The sequence below is a fragment of the Erinaceus europaeus genome, chromosome X (genome assembly GCF_950295315.1).
Source record: "Erinaceus europaeus chromosome X, mEriEur2.1, whole genome shotgun sequence".
Classification (NCBI taxonomy): Eukaryota; Metazoa; Chordata; class Mammalia; order Eulipotyphla; family Erinaceidae; genus Erinaceus; species Erinaceus europaeus.
In genome coordinates this window covers 36,959,397-36,982,365 of record NC_080185.1, presented here as the reverse complement: position 1 = coordinate 36,982,365, position 22,969 = coordinate 36,959,397, and the positions used below count along the sequence as shown (strand labels likewise).

At 39.3% G+C, this 22,969-nt stretch overlaps 1 protein-coding gene across 6 annotated transcripts in view; it reads left to right on the top strand.

Annotated features, from left to right (window-relative positions):
* XIAP (X-linked inhibitor of apoptosis) overlaps positions 1 to 8,606 on the top strand; it is a 53,222-nt gene extending 44,616 nt beyond the window's left edge. For all 6 annotated transcript variants that reach the window (XM_060182533.1, XM_060182529.1, XM_060182531.1 and 3 more), the window contains one exon: positions 3,753 to 8,606. In XM_060182533.1, coding sequence (XP_060038516.1) covers positions 3,753 to 3,946 — 194 coding nt within the window. In that variant the 3' untranslated portion in view covers positions 3,947 to 8,606. The remainder of the gene's footprint in view (positions 1 to 3,752) is intronic.
* The last annotated feature ends 14,363 nt before the right edge of the window (positions 8,607 to 22,969 follow it).

Here is a 22,969-nt window from a genome sequence, read left to right as displayed (position 1 = left end):
GTCTAGTACCTGATCTGAGGGGAAATGCTTCCAGTTTTTCACCATTGAGTATGGTGTTGGCTGTAGGTTTGCTATATATAGACTCCACTATCTTCAGGAATTTTCCATCTATTCCCATTTTTTGATCATAAAGGGTTGTTGGATTTTTTTTCAAAGGTTTTCTCTGCATCTTGCTTTTGTTGATGTGGTGGATCACGTTGATTCATTTATGTATATTAAACCAACTTTGCATCCATGGGATAAACCCCACTTGGTCATGATGAACAATCTTTTTAATAGACTGCTGTATCCAGTTGGCTAGAATTTTGTTCAGTATTTTAGCATCTATGTTCATCAGAGATATTGGTCTGTAGTTTTCTTTTTTCGTTGTGTCCCTGTTTGCTTTTGGTATCAAAGTGGTGTTGGCTTCATAGAATCTGGCAGGGAGTATTCCAGTCTCTTCAATCTTCTGGAAGACTTTTAAAAGTAGAGGTATTAGTCCTTCTTTGAAGATTTTGTAGAATTCATTTGTAAAACCATCTGGTCCAGGACTTTTATTTTTGGGAAGATTTTTAATCTTATCTATTTTAAAGTCTATCGTGTCAGATATGAGAATAGCTGTTCCTGCCCTTTTTTGTGGGCCATTGGCCTGTATGATAGTTTTCCATCCTTTCACTTTGAGTCTGTGTTTGTCTTGTGGAGTTAGGTGGGTTTCCTGTAGACAGCATATTGTTGGGTTGTGTTTTCTGATCCATCTTCCTACTCTGTGCCTTTTAATAGCTGAATTCAGGCCATTGACATTTATTGATATCAAAGATTGAAGATATTTCAACGCCATTCTTGTAGAGTTTTAGAGTGGGGGGGTTGTTTCACAGGCAGTGAAGCAGGTCTGCAGGTGTCTATCTTTTTTTTCTCTTCCTCTCTGTCTAGGCTTCTTTCAATGTCTCTCTTTCCTATCCAACGATAATGACAGCAGTAACAACAACAGTAATAACAATGATAAACAGTAGGAGCAGCAAAAGGGAAAAAATGACCTCCATGATCAGTGGAGCTTATGAGTGGTATGCATAATGGTTTGGGCAAGGGAGACTGTTGTTAAGTTTGGGGGCTCCAGCAGGCCAGGCTAGCATCGCGGCAGTAGACAGAGACAGACTCAGGGATACACGGCTGGGTTGAGAAGCTGCAGTTTACTCTTTATTCACGAACGGGCAAATCACCACACCATGTGCTTCTCCATCATTCTTTCTCCGCAGCTACTCCTGGGACTCTGCACGTCCTTAGCATAGGGGGCGGGGAGAAAAAGGGGCACGAAACTAGCAAGGGCCAAACCAATTCTCTCAGAGTTGGGGGGAAGGGGAACAAATCAATATGAAACATAGCAACAGGAGACAGCATAATGGTTATGCAAAAGAGACTCTCTCATGCCTAAGGTTTCAGAGTTCCAGGTTCAACCTCTGTACTACCATAAGCCAGAGCTGAGCAGTGCTCTGGTTAAAAAAAAAAAAGATAAATTCTTTTTGAAAATGTATTTCAGTTCTTCCTATATGCTAATGTCACACAAGTCTATTTATAGCCCTGATTTCGGACCTGCCAGGAAATAGTACAATGATTATGCAAAAAAAAAAAAAAAACTTTAGGGGAGTCGGGCTGTAGCGCAGCGGGTTAAGCGCAGGTGGCGCAAAGCACAAGGACCTGCATAAGGATCCCGGTTCGATCCCCGGCTCCCCACCTGCAGGGGAGTCGCTTCACAGGCGGTGAAGCAGGTCTGCAGGTGTCTATCTTTCTCTCCTCCTCTCTGTCTTCCCCTCCTCTCTCCATTTCTCTCTGTCCTATCCAACAACGATGACAACAACAATAATAACTACAACAATAAAACAACAAGGGCAACAAAAGGGAATAAATAAATAAAATATTTTAAAAAATGAAGAAAAAAAAAACTTTAATGCCTGAAGCTCTGAGGTTCCATGTTCCATCCCTGTCACTTCCACAAACCAGAACTGAGCAGTGCTCTGGTGGGGAAGAAAAAAAAAGAAAGAAAGAAAAAGTGTCGGGCTAGCGTCACGAGAGGGAGAGATGACCCATGAACTAAGCTCATGGTGGTGAAACAATGCAATATCTTTATTGATCAGAGAGCCAAGACTTTTAAAGAACAGACCCGGAAGTGGCAAGTCGAAAATGGAAATGGCTAGGAAAGGGGTAGAGAAAGGCAAAATGGGGCTGGAAAGGTCGGAACTTCCTTAGCAACTGTTTTGAGGGTTTTAACTGGTAGGATTAATGATACCCTGCAGGCAGGGAGGGTCTTGATAGAAAGAAGATAGATCAAAGGAATGGAATGGGTGGGCATCTTTCAGGCAAAACTATGAATATGTAGATAGGCCATAGTATAAGGAATGTAGGGGGCTTTGTGAGCCCTGCCAAGCTCAACCACATCCGTGCAATTTCCCAACAAAAAAGAAAGATGAGAAAAAAGCAAACAAAAACCAGCTCTCACAACCCAGGTTCAAACCCTGGCCCCACCCCACTGAGGGAGGAAAGCTGCTGTGCTGTACTGTCTTTCCCTTCTTTGCTGTAGTGTCTGTCTCTCTGTCTGCCATAATTTCTTTTCAAAAAAGACAGGCCATGGGAGTTGGGCGGTAGTGCAGCAGCTTAAACGCACATGGTGCAAAGCGCAAGGACCAGCAAGAATCCCCGTTCGAGCCTCTGGCTCCCTACCTGCTAGGGAGTCACTTCACAAGCAGTGAAGCAGGTCTGCAGTTGTCTTTCCCCCCACCCCCATCTTCCCCTCCTCTCTCCATTTCTCTCTGTGCTATCTAACAACGACAACATCAATAACAACAATAAAAACCAGGGAAAATAAATATTTTTTTAAAGTTAAAAAAAAAGACAGGGCAGATTAGTGAAGCCTCAGTAATGACAACAACAACGAAAAAGTAATTTCCTCCCTATGAAGATAGCTCAGTGTGTTAGAGCATAGGACCTACATACTGAAGGTCCCAGGTTCAATCCTTAGCACCACCATAAACCAGAACTGAGTGGTGCTCTGGTCTTTCTCTCTCTCTCTCTCCTTTATAAAGATAGTGAAAATTCTTTAATTTTTTAAAAAGGACTTCACTTTCCAGTTGCTTACGGGATGTTTTCATTTGGAGATAGGGGCTATCTTGAATGCCCTAAAACTATAATTTCTGGTATATTTCCTACTGCCGCCTCTATCCCCTTGTCAGCAATGCTAGAAATTTTAAAATCAACTTTATTTCCTCTTGCTTCCTCATCCTTCAAACTCAGTCAATCATGAGATCCTACTTGTCCCTCTTCAGAAGTGTCCCTCAAGTCCAGCCCTCTTGTTTCCGGAGTAAGGTGTGTCCTTTCCATGTACACCTTTTACCTAACCTTTGCTTCCTTGCCTGGCAAATTGACCTTGCTTGAATGCCATTTCTCCATTTTCCCTCCCCCGCCCAGAAGCTGCCAACCTGTGAAGCTTTCCCCAACTACCCTGAACAGAAGAACTTGTTCTCTCATCCTGTCCCAGAGCACTTTGTACATAATTTTATTACAGCACTTATCACTTTGTACTTTGTGCTCACCTCAATAGCCTCTGGTCATGTCCTTCTTGCCCAGTCACCTGTAAACTACGACAAGTGCAGATACCATGTGTGAGTCATTCTATCGCCCAGCACTTAGTTCGTTTCTGGGACACAGTAGGGTCTCAAATGTTTTGATAAATTTAATCAACCAATAAACTCTAAAATCAACACATTTCTTCTCTCTTTATACAGAGATAAGTACTGAAGAGCAACTAAGGCTCCTACAAGAGGAGAAGCTTTGCAAAATCTGCATGGATAGAAATATCGCTATCGTTTTTATTCCTTGTGGGCATCTGGTCACTTGTAAGCAGTGCGCTGAAGCAGTTGACAAATGTCCCATGTGCTACACAGTTATTACTTTCAAGCAAAAAATTTTCATGTCTTAAAAATCTCACTGTATAGTGGGTGTGTTACATTCTTATTACCCTGTTTGGATGTGTGATGTGAATTGACTTTAAGTAATCAGCTCTGAATTCCATTAGCATTTGCTACCGAGTTAAAAAAAAAAAAAGTAAACTGTAATGCTAGATTTGACAAGCTAAACTTTTGATTTCTGGATTGTTCAGAATCGTAGCTATATTATTTATCCTATTTTCACTCTTAGTTGAAATTGTAGACTGAAGTACATCATATTGTAACTATTCACAGTACTTGTAATAGCTTGACTTAGCTTCTAAGTGTGAGAGAATCAATCAACTGAATTTTTTCATTTGTTTCTGATAGGTTTAACAAATGGAGCATTCTGTGCAGATTTACAGATTAGAGTTAATCTCCCCAATGAGATAATTTGTTTTGTGTGAAAGTGAATAACCTATTCTATACTGGTGGAAAGATAAGAGATTACATTTAGATGTTTATGTTTAGAATTCAGTTTTTTTTTCTCCAAAATATGTTTATACACGGCCTTGGGTCTGTGATTTTTATTTATTTTTTTATTTTAGTTTTATCTTTTATTATTATTTTCTTTAACCAGAGCACTACTCAGCTCTGGCTGATGGTGGTGCCAGGCATTGAACCTCGGACCTTGGCATGTCAGAAGTAAAAGTCATTTGTGTAACTATTATGCTATCTCACTAGCTCCTGGGTAGATGATTTTTAAAAATTATTTTGCCAATTGTCCTAAAGGTATTTAATGATAGAATACTATCCAGTTGGGGCAGGGGAGATAGCATAATGGCTTTATGCAAAGACTCTCATACCTGAGGCTCCAAAGTCCCAGGTTCAATCCCCTGCACTGCCATAAGCCAGAGCTGAGCAGTGCTCTGGTGTTTCTCTGTGTTTGTCTCTCTCTCTCTGCATCTCTCTCAGAAATAAAATAAATATTTTTTTTTTAAAAAGAATACTATCCAGTCGAATGTACTGACTTGGAAGGATGTCCAGGATATGTTCAGTATAAAATGCAAGTGGCAAAACACTTTGTAACTATGAGACAGCTAGAGGTGTGTGTACTTTGTATATAGAGAGAACAAGAGACTTGGGGAAAATATACACCGAACTGTTAAATGTGGTTTCTCTTTAAGGGTGGGGGAAAAATGGGTCCCAAAGATAATTTACAAGGACCTTTCACTTTCTACTTTTTCCATTTTTTTGTTTGAATTTTTTATAAGTGTGTATTATTACCTTTGTAATCAGAATTTTTAGAAAGTGTTTTACTGATTTAAAGGCTTAGGCATGTTCAAACGCCTGCAAAACTACTTACTGCTCAGCTTCAGTTTTTCTAATCCAGGAAGGCAGGGCAGTTAACCTTTTTGGTGTCAATGTGAAATTTAAGTGTTTTTGTTTTGCCTACTTTCTGGATGAAAAATCTTGCTGAGTGGTAGTTTTCTGACAGGTAGACCATGTCTTCTTCTCTTGTTTCAAAATAAATATTCCTGATTTTGTAAAATGAAATATAGAATATGTCTCAGATCTTCCAATTAATTAGTAAGGATTCATCCTTAATCCTTGCTAGTTTAAGCCTGCCTAAGTCACTTTACTAAAAGATCTTTGTTAACCCAGTATTTTAAACACCTGTCTGCTTATATAGTTAAAAGTAGAAGCATGTTTGTACACTGCTTGTAGTGATAGTTACAGCTCTCCATGTTGAGATTCTCATATCCCCTTGTATCTTAAAGTTTAGCAAAAATTTTACTGTTAGGATGATTTAGATGTATATAGGATAAAACGTTGTCTTCACCTGTTTTTGTTTTATTGACTAGTAATAGTATTAAATACTTCTGAAATAAATGTGCTCTCAAGATCCTTACAAACCTCTTGGCAATCATAAGGAACAATAATTGTTTAAGTTATTAAAGAAAATAAAATTCATTAAGAGCCAAAAAGATGACAAAATTTAAGCCTAAAAATGCTTCATTTTTAAACAAGGTTTACATGCCAAGATTCTCACAATGACCTGTTGTGCAATGAGCAATTCATTTTACTGCAGAGAAAAGTCTGTGAAACTGTTAAAACTGTATTTTCAAGGGTACTGCTTGTTCTTCTGATTGTTATCACTATTTTTAGTGATATTCATTGAAAGCAATCCCATTTTAAAATGACTATTTTTGATTCAGTACTGACAGGAGAGATAGTTTAGTGGTAGCACACTGAACTTGCATGTGAATGAGCCCAGATTTGATCCCAGCACTACCATAAGACAGAGCTGAGCTGTGCTCTGGTCAAAAAGAAACAAACAAAACCCCATGGAATTATGACTACTGTGTTTTTGGTTTACTATGTAAGTCCTCAGTGCTTCACCTTTGTGCTGTATTCCACTTAGATCTAGTTATACATGTTCGTTAGACTAAATTTTAGGTGTATAGCCTACCCTTTACAAGGGGAGAAAAGTGTTAACATTTTTAATGTGTTTTCCAGGACACATCAGCCCCAAATCAGGTAGTTAGTTCAGTGTAGTTGTTGGCCAAGTACTGAATTGTTTTAGCATAAGACTTTTCCTGTTCTGGGAGCCTCAGTTCATGAATTAAAACTTGTTTAAAACTTGTAGGTTTAGAGTTAAGCAAGACTTTTTTTTCCCCATGAGTTGTGAAATTTAATGCAAGAAAGCTGATGTGGCTAACAAGTTTATTTTAAGAATTGTTTAGAAACACTGTTGCTTCAGTTTCTTAAATCACTCAACATTCCAACTTATAATATAAAAAAATGTAAGGCCAATATTTGTATTCACACTGTCAAAAGCACAGTTCCTTCTTATCTAATTGTGGGGGAGAAATGATCACTTGTAAGGTGTATATATATATCCAAATCTTTACCTTCCCCGTCTTCCCAAAATAGTTCTGAGTGTCTACATGTAGACATTCCCTTTCTGTATAAAGTTCACTCTAAGATTTCAGTCACCACCTGCTTTATTACATTTTAGTCATGTGAAGAGCCAAGTTATTTTGTAAGACTTGTTTTTATTCATAATTGTTTGGTGTGCTGATCAAAAATCCTTGTCCTTATTTTTTGAGAAATAGCTTTAGTGTCTATAAATTCCTGTAAATTAATGGCTTTGTTGTTGCTTTTTTTTCTGTTAGATTTATTTATAATTTTTCCTCTTTGGTAGAGTGGGCATAGGGAGTATAATATAGTATGATCTTCTGTTGCTTTTTTGTTATAGTATTTAAATTTGGGTAATTTTTTTTTATTGTAGTGGATAGAACTAGTGTTTTGAACTCTCAACTCTCTGAAGGAAGACCGCCACCATAGCGTTAGTTGCATGCGTTGTACCCTTTATACCCAAGTCATTGTTTTAGTTCCTCATTACCTAAGTGTTGAATGGAAAAAAAAAGAGTAGAATGGTGGAAGAAATGGACTAGGTTGTATATAATTTCCATAAATGTAAGATGATTTCTTAATATTTTATAGATGCAGTTCTTTTTAGCCAAATCTGCTTCTAAAATAAGAGGTAACCATTTCTTCATCCATGAAATGAGAACAGTACAAAGTTAAAGAGTACAGGCAAATTAAAGAATACCAGCTGTAATCTTAATTACCTCCCTAACACTATTGTCATGGGTTTGGCTTAAACCTGGACTGACTTGGGCTAAAATTTAGATAACTCAGTGACTATTACTCATTTGTGTTGTTATTCCTCATAATTAAAATGTAAATTAGAATAAATTGATAATGGAGTCTTTTAAATGTTAAATTTTCATTTTTTAAATTTGACCTAGTAGAAAGAAATTACTTATTCTCACCTGTATACTTTCAGTTTGATTGTTACAAGCTTTGCACATTGTGATTTCCATTTGCAGTATAATGGGATCCTAGGGTACAGAAGCTAGAAGTGACCTTAGAAGATCTCTGTTACTCCCCCCTCATTTCATAGGTAGGGCAACTGAGGCTCAACATAGGATGTGACTGATGTGTTGAAGGCTGCATAGCTAATGCGAAACAGCCCAGACTAGGACAAGTTTGAAGGTGAAAAACTTCAGGCTACTCTCCTGGGAGGGCTTACCTTTTTTTGTTTTTTTAACTTCTTTGTTCTACGTCATGACTTTCACTACATGTTAAATGACACTTTATAATTAATAAAATAGGACAATCTTAAATACAAATATATCTTCATATTGTACAATATACATTAATGTTTGGGTGGTACGATTCTATTTTCAAGTCTAAAGTTTGCAGATATGCATATAAAATTTTTGGCATTTACTACATTCTTATGTATCATTACTGTAACATTTAAAATTACTATGTAAGTATATTTTGTCACTTTGTCTATACTTAGTAACACATTTGCATTTTTATTTTATAAAAGGGGCTTTATTGTCATTTCTGTTAGAACACTTTGCATTTTTTTCATTAGTATACTGTAATCTGACAGAATGACTGATTCTTATGTCATTGTATTAGTGTTGTGAATAATCATGTGAAATATTTTGAGAGAATGTACTATATTTGTGAATATAATTTTATGGCTTTTTTTTCTTCACTTAGTAGAAGCCTTTCCATCAGTATGGGAAACTAAGAAAATTGGTTCCCATTGTATAATCTGGCAGTCATCAAAGATTAAAGCTTATTTTTCTGTGAATGAAATTTATTCAATAAAGTACTATTCTTTAAGATGGTATCTTATTTTGTGTTTGTTTCACATTCTCATAAAAAATGTTTAAGACCCTCTTTAAAATATAAAAATGTTCTTTCTGATAGGTGGCACAGTGAACAAAGTGTTGGTTAGCCTTTTAAGCATGGGGTTCTAAATTCAATTCCCAGCATTGCCTATGCCAGAGTTCACTGCATATGCTTAATCCTTGTTGTCGTCTTCTCCTCCTTCTTCTCTTTCTTCTCCTCCGTTTTCTTCCCCTCTCTCTGTCTCTCTGTCCTTTCTCTGCCTGCCCTCCCCCTCCTCTCTCTCTCCCCTCTTTCTCAAGAGGGAAATTGAAGGGAAGAGGGAAACAGAAAGATAGACATCTGTAACACTGTTTCATTGCTGAAGCTTCCCCCTCCACCTCCTGCCCCACAAGTGGAGAATTGGAAGCTTGTGCACAGTAATGTGTGTGTTCTACCTGTTGAACCACAGCCTGGTCTGCTTCTCTCTCACCCTCCATTAATAAAACCTTCAAAAAATAAAAATACCAGGTAATCCCTAGCACCACCACAAGCCGGAGATGATCAATAGCCTGTTCTCTCACTCTATATTTCTTTTCTTCAGAAATAAATATTTTAAATAAAAATATACAGATTTAAAATGTAGCTTCCTGTGTCATTATGCCAAGCACATAAGTCATGTCATGTTTAAAAAACCAGAAGACATAGTTTCATTCATTTAGAGAATTCTGTAAATACATGAGAGGTTTAGTGGTTTCTTCTTTTTTTTTTTTCTTAAAACCAGAGCACTGTCTGGTTTATGGTGGTGGCAAGGACAGGACCTTTGAGCACCATCCTTGAAAGCCTTTTTGCATAGCCACTATACTATTTTCCTGGTCAGCCAAATAAGGTTTCTCTTAATTTTTATTCATTTTATGTACTTATTTTTTACCAGAGCACTGCACATCTCTAGCCTATGGTGTTGTGGGAGACTGAACCTGAGACTTCAGAGCCTCAGGCATGAAAGTCTTTTGCAGAATCCCTATGTTATCCCATCTCTGTTTCATATATATCTTCCTGCCCACAGAAAAGGTATAATATTTCAGGCCTAGTTCATATAAATCCAGTCATTTCTATTGTAATTAGCATGTTATATACATACATATACCAGACTAGGACAGTTTTTACATAAATATATCTATTTATTTGGGATAGAGACAGAAGTTTATAAGACACCTGCAGCATGGCTTCACTACTCGAAAAGTTTTCCCTCTGCAGGTGGGGACCAGAGGCTTGAACACACTATAACGTGTGCTCAATCAAATGCATCAGCACCCAGCCCAAGGTAATTAATTTTTTACTCTGCAACTAATATTGTTCAATTTAATTGGCATCTAAATAAATTAAAATCAGCTTTATTACCTCCCCCTTTTCCTTACTTGAAGACTAAGATCAATATACTCAAAATGATATCACCAAAAATTCTTAAGTACCTTAAGTTCTTTATTGTTGTTATCTTTATTTATTGGACATAGACAGCCAGAAATTGAGAGGGCAGGGGAGATATAGAGGGAGAGAGACAGACACCTGCAGCCCTGCTTCACCACTTCTCCCTGCAGATGATGACCAGGGGCTTGAACCTGGGTCTTTGCACACTGTAATGTGTGTGCTCAACCAGGTACACTACCACCTGATCCCTAAGTGACTTAAATTCTTAAACAAGAACAGAAAGGGGAAACAAAACTTTGGTTGGGTGTACCTCACCAAAGTAAAGGAGTCTGGGGAAGGAGGAGTGAGAGAGAAGGATGGAGGGAAGAGAGGTAGTTCAGCTTCTGGTACTCGGTGATGGACTTTGTTTGGCAAAACAAAGCACTGCTCAGTTCTGATTTATGGTGGTGGGGGGGGGTTTGAACCTGTGACTTCAGAGCCTCAGGCATCAGAGTCTTTTTGCATAACCATTATGCTATCTTCCTCTGCCCTTCATTGATCTATTTAATGAGAGAGCCAGACCTCTCATTACAAATTCTGTGCTTTATGTTTGAGTAACCTCTCTGCTAAAAAGATTTTTCTTTCCCTCCTTTTGTTGCCCTTGTTTTATTGTTGTAGTTATTATTATTGTTGGTGGTGTCATCATTGTTAGATAAGACAGAGAGAAATGGAAAGAGGAGGGAAAGGTAGAGGTGGAGAGAAAGATAGTCACCTATAGACCTGCTTCACTGCCTATGAAGCGACCTTCCCCCCATCCCCCGCAGGTGGGGGACCAGGGGCTCGAACTGGGATCCTTACGCCAAACCTTGCGCTTCATGCCATGTGCGCTTAACCCTCTGCTACCGCCTGACTCCCCTAAAAGATTACTTTAAACTTTGTTCTTACCGTAGACAGGTCAGGGAGGTCGTATATCAGGCTTTTTCAGGCATGTGGTCCCAAGTTCAATCTCCCATGTTGTCTGTGCTGGTTCTCTCTTGTTAATATATTTTTTAGTTGCTCTCAGGCTTTCTATAGATTATAGAATAAATGTGGTACTGTTAGAGGAAGGTTAGAACAAGAGAGTCCTGAACCCCAGTTCCACCAGGACTGAAACTTTTGTGACCAGGAGCCTTAATTTTTGCCCTGTTACTGAGAGGGAGGGAAATTTGGAGTTCACCTGAAGGAGCCAGGAATCCTGTTAACCTTATCTAAGAAGGGAAAGGAAGAAGAACAAAGGACACCTGGAAGTTGTAAGACATGTGGGTGTGGCTGAGAAAGGAAATGAAGGCAGGGCCTTAGAAATGCATAAATGAGTTCAGCTTCACTGCCTTTTTCTGTGTGTGTGCTGTAACATTTCATGAATAAAAGCTTAACAGTGCCTTGGAGATCAGAAACTATGATCTCCACAGTTCTTTGGAGAAGAAACCATAGCCAACTAGAGACTATAGGGGAGAGCCTCCTTGGCCTCTTTCTCCCTCAACAATACTAACTGCATGGGTGGTTCTCAAAAGTATGACCCAGGGATCTGCACCTGCATCACCTGGGAAATGGTTAGGAATGTGAATCCATGTGCCTGCCCCACATCCAACTGACTGAATCAGAAATGGGTGTGATAGAACTAGAAATCTGTGTTATAGCAAAACTTCTATGATTATGACAGAGACTTATATTTGAAGACCACTAGAATATGGTGTAGGGTATGGATCCAGAAAGAAAGAAATAGCTGACATTTGTAAACCTCCGCAAATGACACATATGCATCTTTTTGTTTTTTCCCTCCTTATAACTGGTGATCCAGTCTTACATTTTCTCCTGACTAAAACACAAAGACAGAAAATACAACTTCTTCAAAGTCCCTTCTGACTCCATTTTTTTCAACAGAACTCTCTTGTATGCAGTACTCTTTGAATTTTGTATTGAGAATTCATCTTCAGTCATAACCCCACTTTGCCCATTGCCATTAAACTATCTCCCATGCAAGTACTGAAAAAGTAAAGTATTTGATGACTTGCTTGTAGGTGGTAGTGCAACAGCAAGTTTGTACTTTGAAATTGTGCAGAACAGGGTTTTACGAAGGTGGTACAGTAGATGACACGTTGGTCTCTCAAGAATGAGAGTTCAGGGAGTTGGGCGGTAGCGCAGAGGGTTAAGCGCACATGGCACGAAGCGCAAGGACCAGCCCCAGCCTAAGGATCCCAGTTTGAGCCCCCGGCTCGCCACCTGCATGGGAGTCGCTTCACAGGTGGTGAAGCAGGTCTGCAGGTATCTTTCTCTCTTTCTCTCTGTCTTCCCCGCCTCTCTCCATTTCTTTCTGTTTTATCATCCAATAACAACAATAATAACTACAATAACAATAAAAATAAGGGCAACAAAAAGGAAATAAATAAATGTTTCTTCTTAAAAAAAAAAAAGAATGAGAGTTCAATCCCCAACATCCTATGTGCCAGAGTGATACTCCGGTTCTCTCTCTCCTCAATAAATACATCTTTTCTTTTTATAAAAGAAATTATACAGAGCAGACCTGTACTGGAAAAAAAAAAACAAAGGAAGATGTAAGCAGTTGACCTTCACTAATAAGAATTTAAGAATTGGAGAGAGAGATAGTCTCTAAATCATGATAATGTGCAATTGGAAACTATTTTGGGTCTGGATATTTTATTTTATTTTATTTTTAGGTAACTGTGGCACAAAAGAACAAAAGAAAACTCGGATAGGTCTTAGGTCACCAGAGGCATTCAGAGTCATATAAATCCACATTCTTAGATTCATATTTGGTTTGGGAACCAAAATTCAAATCTTAAAAAAAAAAACTGCCTCTAAGACTTTATTAGAGCTGTAGTTTTTTTTTTTTTTTTTTAATCGTTGTTGTGGTTAATATTCTTGTCACTGATGTCATTGTTGTTGGATAAGACAGAGAGAAATCGAGAGAGGAGGGGAAGACAGGAGAGAAAGATAGACACCTGCAGACCTGCTTCACCGCTTGTGAAGCCCCCCCCAGGTGGGGAGCCAGGGGCTCGAACTGGGATCCTTAGGCCGGTCCTTGCATTTCATGCCTTGTGCGGTTAACCCGGTGCACTACCACCCGACCCCCCAAATTTAAAATCTTTTAAAAAATATTTTATTTTTGCCTTTGTTGCCCTTGTTTTTTTATTGTTGTTGTAGTTATTGTTGTTGTTATTGATGTCGTCGTTCTTGGACAGGACAGAGAGAAATGTAGAGAGAAGGGGAAGACAGAGAGGGGGAGAGAAAGATAAACACCTGCAGACCAAAGTAAAAACCCTGTGGTGAGGGGTAGACATGCAGCTTCCTGGGCTGGTGGGGGGTGGGGGTGGGGGTGGGTGGGTGGCATGGGACACAGTCTTTTGGTGGTGGGAATGGTGTTTATGTACACTCCTAGTAAAGTGTAGTCATATAAATCACTAGTTAATTAATATGAGAGGGGGAAAATTAATTGTATGTCTCAAAGTTTTTAAAACACAGACTGAGTCTTTCTAATATATAGGCTGTGTATCTGATATGCGGACTCTCTCAAAAGCCTAGACCAAGTAGATCAGAAGCAACCAATGGCACAGCTACATACAAGATACTGGGTACTATACAGCAAACCCTAACAAAAGGACTTTTCAAAGTTAACCCAATTACCAAATAATGGGATGATAACATTAACTATCGATTGTCTTTTTGAATCCTAAGACAGCAGGAACCTCACATCTCCACTATAGAGCCTATATTTTCCCCAGTCCTGGAACCTTAGGATAGGGCCCACTTTCCCGCATGCCTCTCCCAATCCATATCAAATAATATTGCATCTGCCGATCGCAACCTAATCAACACAACGATTGCCACCTCAGCATGCTTCACCTCAGACTGTGTCCAGAGACTTCAGGTGTGGAATGAAAACCCTTCAGCTTCATTACTCGGGTGAGACCTTTCCTTTCATAGTATTCTCTAATTCCATCCCAGGTAGTTCACTTTCTAACAAAGTCCCGAAACCTAGATATAGACCAGGTTCTGTGAGAGAGAGCATATGTTCACACGTATCCATAAACTAGTGCAAAATATATACCTGAAAGCAGAAGTACACTAGAGTTTGCAGTGAGTACCCCCTTAACACTTCCTCTCCACTATTCCAACCTTTGGGTCCATGATTGCTCAACAATTTGTTTGGCTTTGTATGTCAACTCTCTTTTCAGCCACCAGGCTCCAGATGCCATCAGGATGCCGGCCAGGCTTCCCTGGACTGAAGACCCCACCAATGTGTTCTGGAGCTCTGCTTCCCCAGAGACCCACCCTACTAGGGAAAGAGAAAGCAGACTGGGAGTACGGACCGACCAATCAATGTCCATGTTTAGCGGGGAAGCAATTACAGAAGCCAGACCTTCCACCTTCTGCAACCCACAAGGACCCTGGGTCCATGCTCTCAGAGGGATAGAGAATGGGAAAGCTATCAGGGGAGGGGATGGGATATGGAGATTGAGTGGTGGGAATTGTGTGAGTTGTACCCCTCCTACCCTATGGTTTTGTTAATTTATCCTTTCTTAAATAAAAAATAAATTAAAAAATATTTTATTTATTTTCGCCTTTGTTGCCCTTGTTTTTTTATTGTTGTTGTAGTTATTATTGTTGTTGTTATTGATATCGTCGTTCTTGGACAGGACAGAGAGAAATGTAGAGAGAAGGGGAAGACAGAGAGGGGGCGACAAAGATAAACACCTGCAGACCTGCTTCACCGCCTGCGAAGCGACCCCCCTGCTGGTGGGGAACTGGGGGCTTGAACCGGGATCCTTAAGCAGGTTCTTGCGCTTTGCGCCACCTGCGCTTAACCCGCTGCACTACTGCCTGATTCCCCAAAATTAAAATCTTAAGGTAAATAAAACTAGATGAATGTTAGTCATTGAACTGTCTTTCTTTTCTCCTAAACCACTAATTACAACAAATATAGCCAATTGGCTTTGTGTATATTAGTTCTGTTTATTTTTCCCCAAGCTTACTCTCTCTGGGATTTCCAAGTTCCTATATTATTAAATGACAACGGCATAAGAAATCTTTTTGCATGGACCTTTACTTGTTAACTTTAGGCTTATAAATAAATACTGGAAGAATACTGGTACAAAATAAATAAGGGGTAAGAAACCAAGAGAAAACTAAACTTTATTATTTTTTTAATTTCCCAGATTTTATTTATTTATCTAAAGATCTTTTAAACTTTATTTAATTTGATACGACAGAGAGAAACTGAGAAAGGAGTGGGATAGATAGGGAGAGAGAAAAAGAGATACCTGTTACGCTGCTTCACTGCTTGTGAAGTGTTCCCCTCCCACCCCCCACACTCCCCGCAGGTGGAGACAGGGGATTGAACTTGGGTCCTTACATATGGTAACATGGGTACTTAACCAGGTGTGCCACTGCCCCAGCCCCTGACATTTTTTTTTAAGAATCATTTATTTACTTAAAGAGAAACAGAACCTGATTACCACTCCATTATACACAGTGTCAAAGATCAAACTTGGAGCCTCAGGCATGCAAGTCCTATGATCTACCAGATAAACTGTTTCCCAGTCTTCTACCAGAAGTTAAAAAAAAAATTACAGGGAGGGGTCAGGCGGTAGCACACCTGGTTAAGTGCATATGTTACGGTGCACATGGACCCAGGTTCAAGCCCCTAGTCCCCACCTGCAGGGGGAAAGCTTCACGAGTGGTGAAGCAGGGCTTCAAGTGTCTGTCTCTCTCCCTATCTCCCCCTGCCCTCTCAATTTCTCTCTTTCTCTATCCAATAATAAAAATAAATAAATAAAATATGAAAAACAAAGGTACTATAGATAATTAAGATATGAATGTTTAAATAGGGGCAGGGTTAGACAGCATAATGGTTATGCAAAGAAATTCTACTGCCTGAGACTCCAAAGTCCCAGGTTCAGTTCGCACACCACCCTAAATGAGAGCTGAGCAGTGCTCTGGTAAAAACAAACAAACAAACAAACAAACAAACAAAAAAGGTTTAAGCTGTGTTCTTGAGGTGCCACCGTGGATCAGATATTGAACCTTAAGGCATAATGTTGTGAACTTGATTCCCAGCATCTCAAATGCCAGAGTGGTGTTCCAGTAGGGTGCATACCTTGCCATGTCCAGGTGGGGTGAATACTTTGCCATGTCCAGTCTTCAGCTCTAGCACCACAGGAGAAGTGCTACAGCATTAGAGGGAGCTTGGACACTGTGGTCTCCTCCCTGCTACCACCACCACCACTCTGTCTCTATTTAAATGAGAAAAAAAAAGTTGACCTGGCAATAGTGAAATCATCCATGCTCAACACCTTGGCTTCATAAAACAAGCAAACAACAACAACAACAAAGAATCATTTTTTAGTTTGTGTATTGTATTTCTTTAACTTTATTCTGTTACTAGGGATTTCTTTTTAATTCCATTAGCTTATGTAAGGGGCTCTGCATTTTTTGCTAAAGCATCAAAAATGTGTTTTCTCATTAAATATTGGAGGTTTGTTTGGCAGAGATTAGGTTCTGCTTCTGCCAGATTACTGACAATTTTATTGAGGAGAAGAGAGAGAGAGAAAGAGAGAGGGAGAGAGAGAGCACATAAGCACATTCATGAGCACTTAGTGATTTTTCTTTTTTTTTTATTTAAGAAAGGATTAATGAACAAAACCATAAGGTAGGAGGGGTACAACTCCACACAGTTCCCACCACCCAATCTCCATAACCCACCCCCTCCCCTGATAGCTTTCCCATTCTCTATCCCTCTGGGAGCATGGACCCAGAGTCATTGAGGGTTGCAGAAGGTAGAAGGTCTGGCTTCTGTAATTGCTTCCCCGCTGAACATGGGCGTTGAGCACTTAGTGATTTTTCAGAGGAATTTGTATTAAAATCAAAAGACCTCACAAAATTAATCAAGACGTCCATGTTCAGCGGGGAAGCAATTACAGAAGCCAGACCTTCTACCTTCTGCAACCCACAATGACCCTGGGTCCATGCTCCCAGAGGGATAGAGAATGGGAAAGCTATCAGGGGAGGGGGTGGGATATGGAGATTGGGTGGTGGGAATTGTGTGGAATTGTACCCCTCCTACCCTATGGTTTTGTTCATTAATCCTTTCTTAAATAAAAAAGAAAAAAAATAAATTAAAAAAATTAATCAAGAAAAACTTGCTGAAAACAATCTGATTTTCCATTAAATAAACATTGTGCCTGGGTTCCTTAGTAAAATATTAACAAAGACTAGTGTTAATCATTAAGAGAATAAGATAACTCCTCCGGAAAAACCTGTTTTTCTTTCAACGAGATTTGTCTTGGTTATTTATTTGATTCATAAAAAGAATATCCTCTGCTATCCTTACACTTTTATTGTTTTTCTACTATTAAACCTCCAGATTTATTATTTTATTATTTTTTACCATCAAGTTTATCAGTGGAGCAGAGTGTCTACATAATAACTCCACCCTTCCCAGCGGCCATTTTTTCTTCTGATAGAGGGTGAGTGATAGAGGAAAGGGGAGCTGGGAAAGGGAGGAGAGACCTCTGCAGCATTGTCCCACCACTTGGGAAGGTCTCCTTTAGCAGGTGTGATACATTGTATTCTTTTTTTCTTTAACATAAAACTTCTTTTTCATTCATATGCATAAAATTTATTATACTGAACTACTGACTGAATTCAGTAAATACAAGTACTATGATGGTATCTAAGAATATACAAGAATCCTTTATATTCATCTCCTGTCCTTTGATTCTTTCTCTTCTAAAACTTTGCTGCAGCATCCTATGATAAACATTCATTGAGAGGGTGGGGTTAATGCTTTACAGTGCAATGACTGACATATGCATACAGTTTCATTATGTAATAGGCCCCCAGAGTTTTCTTCCTGTCTTCCCTTCCCCACCACCACCCTCCCCAGAGTCCTTTGATTTGGTACAATACACCATGTCCAGATCATGTTGTACTTTGTGCTCTCCCTCCCCGTCCCTTTCTTAAGTCCTGCGAATAAGTGAGATCATTGGATATTTGTCCTTCTCTTTTTGGCTTATCTCACTCAACATTTTTCCTTCAAGTTTCACCCAGAAGTATACAAAGGAGACAACCTCATTGTTTTTAACAGCTGAGTAATATTCTATCATATATATACTCAATTTTTTAACCACTCATCTGATATTGAACATCTGGAGTAATTCCAGGTTCTGGCAATTATAAACTGTGCTGCTATGAACATAGGTGTACATAAATCTCTTCTGATAGGTGTTTCTGTCCTCTTGGGTAAATCCCCAGGAGAGGAATTGCTGGGTTGTAGGGTAGTTCCATTCCTAATGTCCCAATAAGTCTCCAAATTGCTTTCCACAACGGTTGAACCATTTTGCACTCCCACCAGCAGTGCAGAAGTGTCCCTTTTACTCCACATTCTCTCCAACATTTGTCATTTCTGGCCTTTCTAATATGTGACATTCTCACAGGTGTAAAGTGGTATCTCACTGTTGCCTTTATTTGCATTTCTCTGATGATCAGTGACTTTGAGTACCTTCTCATATATGTGTTGGCCCTCTGGATCTCTTCCTCGGTGAAACGTTTGTCGATGTCCTGGCCCCATTTCCTAATGGGATTGCTGGGATAAACATTCCTTTTTATTGTTGTTTGTTTTGTCACATTGGCTTTTTGCTGGGTTTTCATTTGTCTTGAGGAGAGGGGGTCAATGACACATGAGTATAGTTTCATTGGGCACTCACACCCAAAGTTCTCTTTCACTTCTTCCTCCCTTCTTCTTAAAAAGATTTATTTCATGAGATAGAAAATTCAGATCACCACTGCATGTTACAATGTACTAGGAACTTATTTTTTGAAATCCACTAGTCTACATAGGGGTCTCTGTATTTTTGGCTAAAGTATGAAAAGCGTTTTTTGCTTTGTTTTGTTTTGTTTTTTTATTTTTTACTAGAGTACTGCTCAGCTCTGGCTTATGGTGTTGCTGGATATTGAACCTAGGAACTTTGTCTCAGGCATGAAAGTCAGTTTGCAGAACCATTATGCTGTCTTCCCAACCAACCAGAAAGTATTTTCTCATTAAATACTGGAATCAAACCCAGCGCTTCATGCATACATGTCCTATGCTCTACTGTTGAGCCACACCCACTCACCCTCTACACAATATTATGTTCTTTTTTTAATTAGTGATTTAATATTGATTTACAAAATTAGAAGATAACAGGGGTATAATTCCACACCTTTCCCACCACCAGAGTTCTGTGTCCCCATTCCTATCACTGGAAACTGCATTATGGGGCCAAGTGGTGGTGCCCCTGGTCGAGTGCATATTAAAAATGTACAAGGACCCAGGTTCGAGCCCCCTAGTCCCCACCTGCAAGAGGAAAACTTTTCAAGTGGTGAAGCATTGTTGCAAGTATCTCTCTGTCTCTCTACCTGTCTCCCTCTGCCGTCTTGATTTTTGCCTGTCTCTATCCAATAAATAAATAAATAAATAAATAAATAATGATAATAAAAAAATTTAAAAGAAAGAAATTTAAAAAAGAAACTTCATTAGTTCTCCCAAGATCACAGATATGGGTTGACTATATTATTTCTATAACTATCTATCTATATTTACATATATTTGCCCATTTTTTCTATATATTTATCCTGCCTTCACTTCCTTTCTTTTTTTAAAAAAAATATATTTATTTAATTTCCCTTTTGTTTCCCTTGTTTTTTATTGTTGTTGTAGTTGTTATTGATGTTGTTGTTGTTAGGACAGTGAGAAATAGAGAGAGGAGGGGAAGACGGCGGGGAGAAACATAGACACCTGCAGACCTGCTTCACAGCTTGTGAAGGGACGCCCCTGCAGGCGGGGAGCTAGGGGCTTGAACTGGGATCCTTATGCCAGTTCTTGTGCTTTGTGCCACGTGCACTTAACCTGCTGTGCTACCGCCCGACTCCCCCACTTCCTTTCATTTTCATATGATTTTAACAAAATTATTTTTTTAACTTTATGTATTTTATTTGATAAGACAGAGAGAATTTTAGAGGGGAAAGGGAGACAGACAGAGAGACATCTGCAGACCTGTTTCACCACCTGTGAAGCTCCCCCCCACCGATGCAAGTGGGGACAGGGGCTTGAACCAAGGTCCTTGTGCACTGTAATGTGAGCACTTAACCAGCTGCACCCCCAACCTCCCCCACCCTTCTCTTCCCTTCTAAGTCACACCTACTACTTCTGAGTGTCCTTCCCCCCTTTTTTTTTCCTCCTCTTTTCTCTCCAGGTCCTGATGGAATTGGAATTCAGAGCCCTCTGGTCATCTCCCCTTGACATTTACCTCTCTGGAAGTGTGTACCAAAATTCTTTATGGGGTGCAGAAAGTGGGAATCTGGCTTCTGTAATTGCTTCTCTGCTGGACACAGGCATTAGCAGGTCAATCCATACCCCCAGCCTGTTTCTATATTTCCCTAAAGGGGTAGGGCTTTGGAGGAGTGAGGTTCCGGGACACATTGATGAGGTCATCTTCCCAAGGACTTCAGGATGAAATTGGAGTAGTATCTGTAAGTCGGTGGCTGGAAGGTGGTAAGATATAAAACAGGACAAAATATTTAACAAACAGGAACCATAAAGTAGGAATAGAGCAGATGAGAATAGGGATTTTAGGGTGGATAGAAGCTAGGAAGTCTATTTTAGGTATGTTCCACAACATTATGTTCTTATATGGTCTATAAAAACTAGTATTGGAAAAAAAAAACTAATATTGAACAGTCAGAAAAGTCATGGCATATTTTCTATGTATTTTTATGCAAAAATGCATCAGGACTTTTCTAGTACGCTAATGGAAAGGAATGGAGAAATAGTTCCATTTGGATAGTGTGTTGCTTTGTTATGTGTGAGATCCAGGTGTGAGCCTAATCCCCACTGCACTGGGGGAAGCTCTGATACTGTGATCTTTTCCTCTCTCCCTCAGTTTGTCTCTATCTGAAAATAGAAATGTGTGCACAAAGCATAAAGCCCTAGTGACAGACAAAAAATAAATAATATCTATATTAAGTATGAATTATAAATAAATATTGGCATCAATGAAAATCAGTAGTATGGAATCAAATGTAACAAATATTAATACATGGGGATGTAATTCCTATCCTATCTACCTCAAAGGGTTGTTATAAAGGTCATCTGAGTAAATGTACATTAGAGAGCTTCAAAAAAGATGAATCCTCTATAAAAGCTCAAGGAGTCCTTACTAATTAGAGTTTGCCAGACTAATTATGGGCTAGTTCAACACAAAGTGAAGTAGCTGTGGACTAGTATCTGATTAATCAATAATATAAAGTTATAAAATTCATTTATCCAGTTTCCCTACCATTTCCATGGCACTCAGAAACCTGTACACACATTATCTCTTTGCCTTCCACTCAATGCATAGGTACCCCTTACATTTCAATTAAAAGTATAGGGGGTGGGACCCAGTGGTGGCACACCTGGTTGAGAATACACGTCACAATGTGCAAGGACCCAAGTTCAAGACCCTGGTCCCCACCTGCAGGGGGAAAGCTTTGTGAGTGGTTAAACAGTGTTGTGGGTGTTTCTCTGTCTCTCTCTCCCTCCCTATCACCCCAACCCTCTCAATTTCTGACTGTCTCTATTGTTGTTAAAATTTTCGGAAGGCTCTTGCCGGGCTGGTTTGCTTCACGGGTGGTTAACAGAGACGACCAGAGACATACGGCTGGGCAGGGAAGCTGTATTTCTTTATTCAGGAACAACGATTCATAAACTAAGACAAACTAATCACCAAACAGAACTCTGCTGTCTCTTTGCGGCGGCGCAAGCACTCTTTCTTTTACTCTGGAACTCAGGAACCCAGGAACTCTCCAACTCTGGCACTCTGGAACTCTCGTACTTGGGAACCCTCTGAAACTCTTCCACTGTGGAACTCTCTCTTACTCTGTCACTCTCAAACTCTCGAACTCAGGAACTCAGGAACCCTCCCTCGGGGTTCCTTGGGGTGGGGCCAAGCAGGCCCGTGAAATTAATTGGACTGATCCAATTCTCTTGGCGGGGGAGGGCTAGAACAAACCAATGTAAAGCATACGACACTCTATCCAGTAAATAAATAAAGATAATAAAAAATTAAAAGGAATTTGACTTAAAAAAAAACAAATAAAGTATAGGGGTATTGTGCAAGGATAATTGGAGAAATTGTTGCTGTGCACACTTACAAAAACTGTACATAAACCCTGCCATTCAAGTGGCTCTCCAATAGATTTACTTGTGTATCCAGGTCAGCTCTGTTTTCTAACATGTGAAATTAAGAATACATAAAACAGATAAATTTAGGCACAATACAATAATTGGTCTGCTACTCTTGCACTCTGTCTTTGTGTCTCATTCATTATACGCCGGGTATCTCTGTAATTTACAGCTGAGGCACCCCAGACACAGAGGTGATGTGACTCACCTAAATCATATGGTGAATCACCAGTTGAGCTGTTCTCATAGGCAATGAAAATGCTTCTAGCTATTTTTTTTTGTCTTGAGTTAACTAAATTGGCTGCCTCATGATCTGACTTTGAATATGTAGTCCAAATCCAGACTCTTTTTTCTTTTCTTTTCTGATTTATCTATTTGATAGGAAGACCTACCTGGGCATATGATTCCAAACCACAAAAATAGGTAAAAGAGGGACTGGTGGTGGCTCACCTGGTTGAGTGTACATGTTACAATGCTCAAGGACCCACTTGCAGGAGGGAAGCTTTATGCGTGGTAGAACAGGGCTGCAGGCATCTCTCTGTTTTTCTCCCTCTCTCCCTTCCCCTCCCCTCTCGATTTCTGGCTGTCTATATTCAATAAATAAATAAATATTTTAAAAATTATAATAAAAAAACAGGTAGAAGTAATAAAAAGATATATGTGATCCTTAGCGTGTCTAGTCAATTAAAATTGAAATGTTAAAAATAATTCT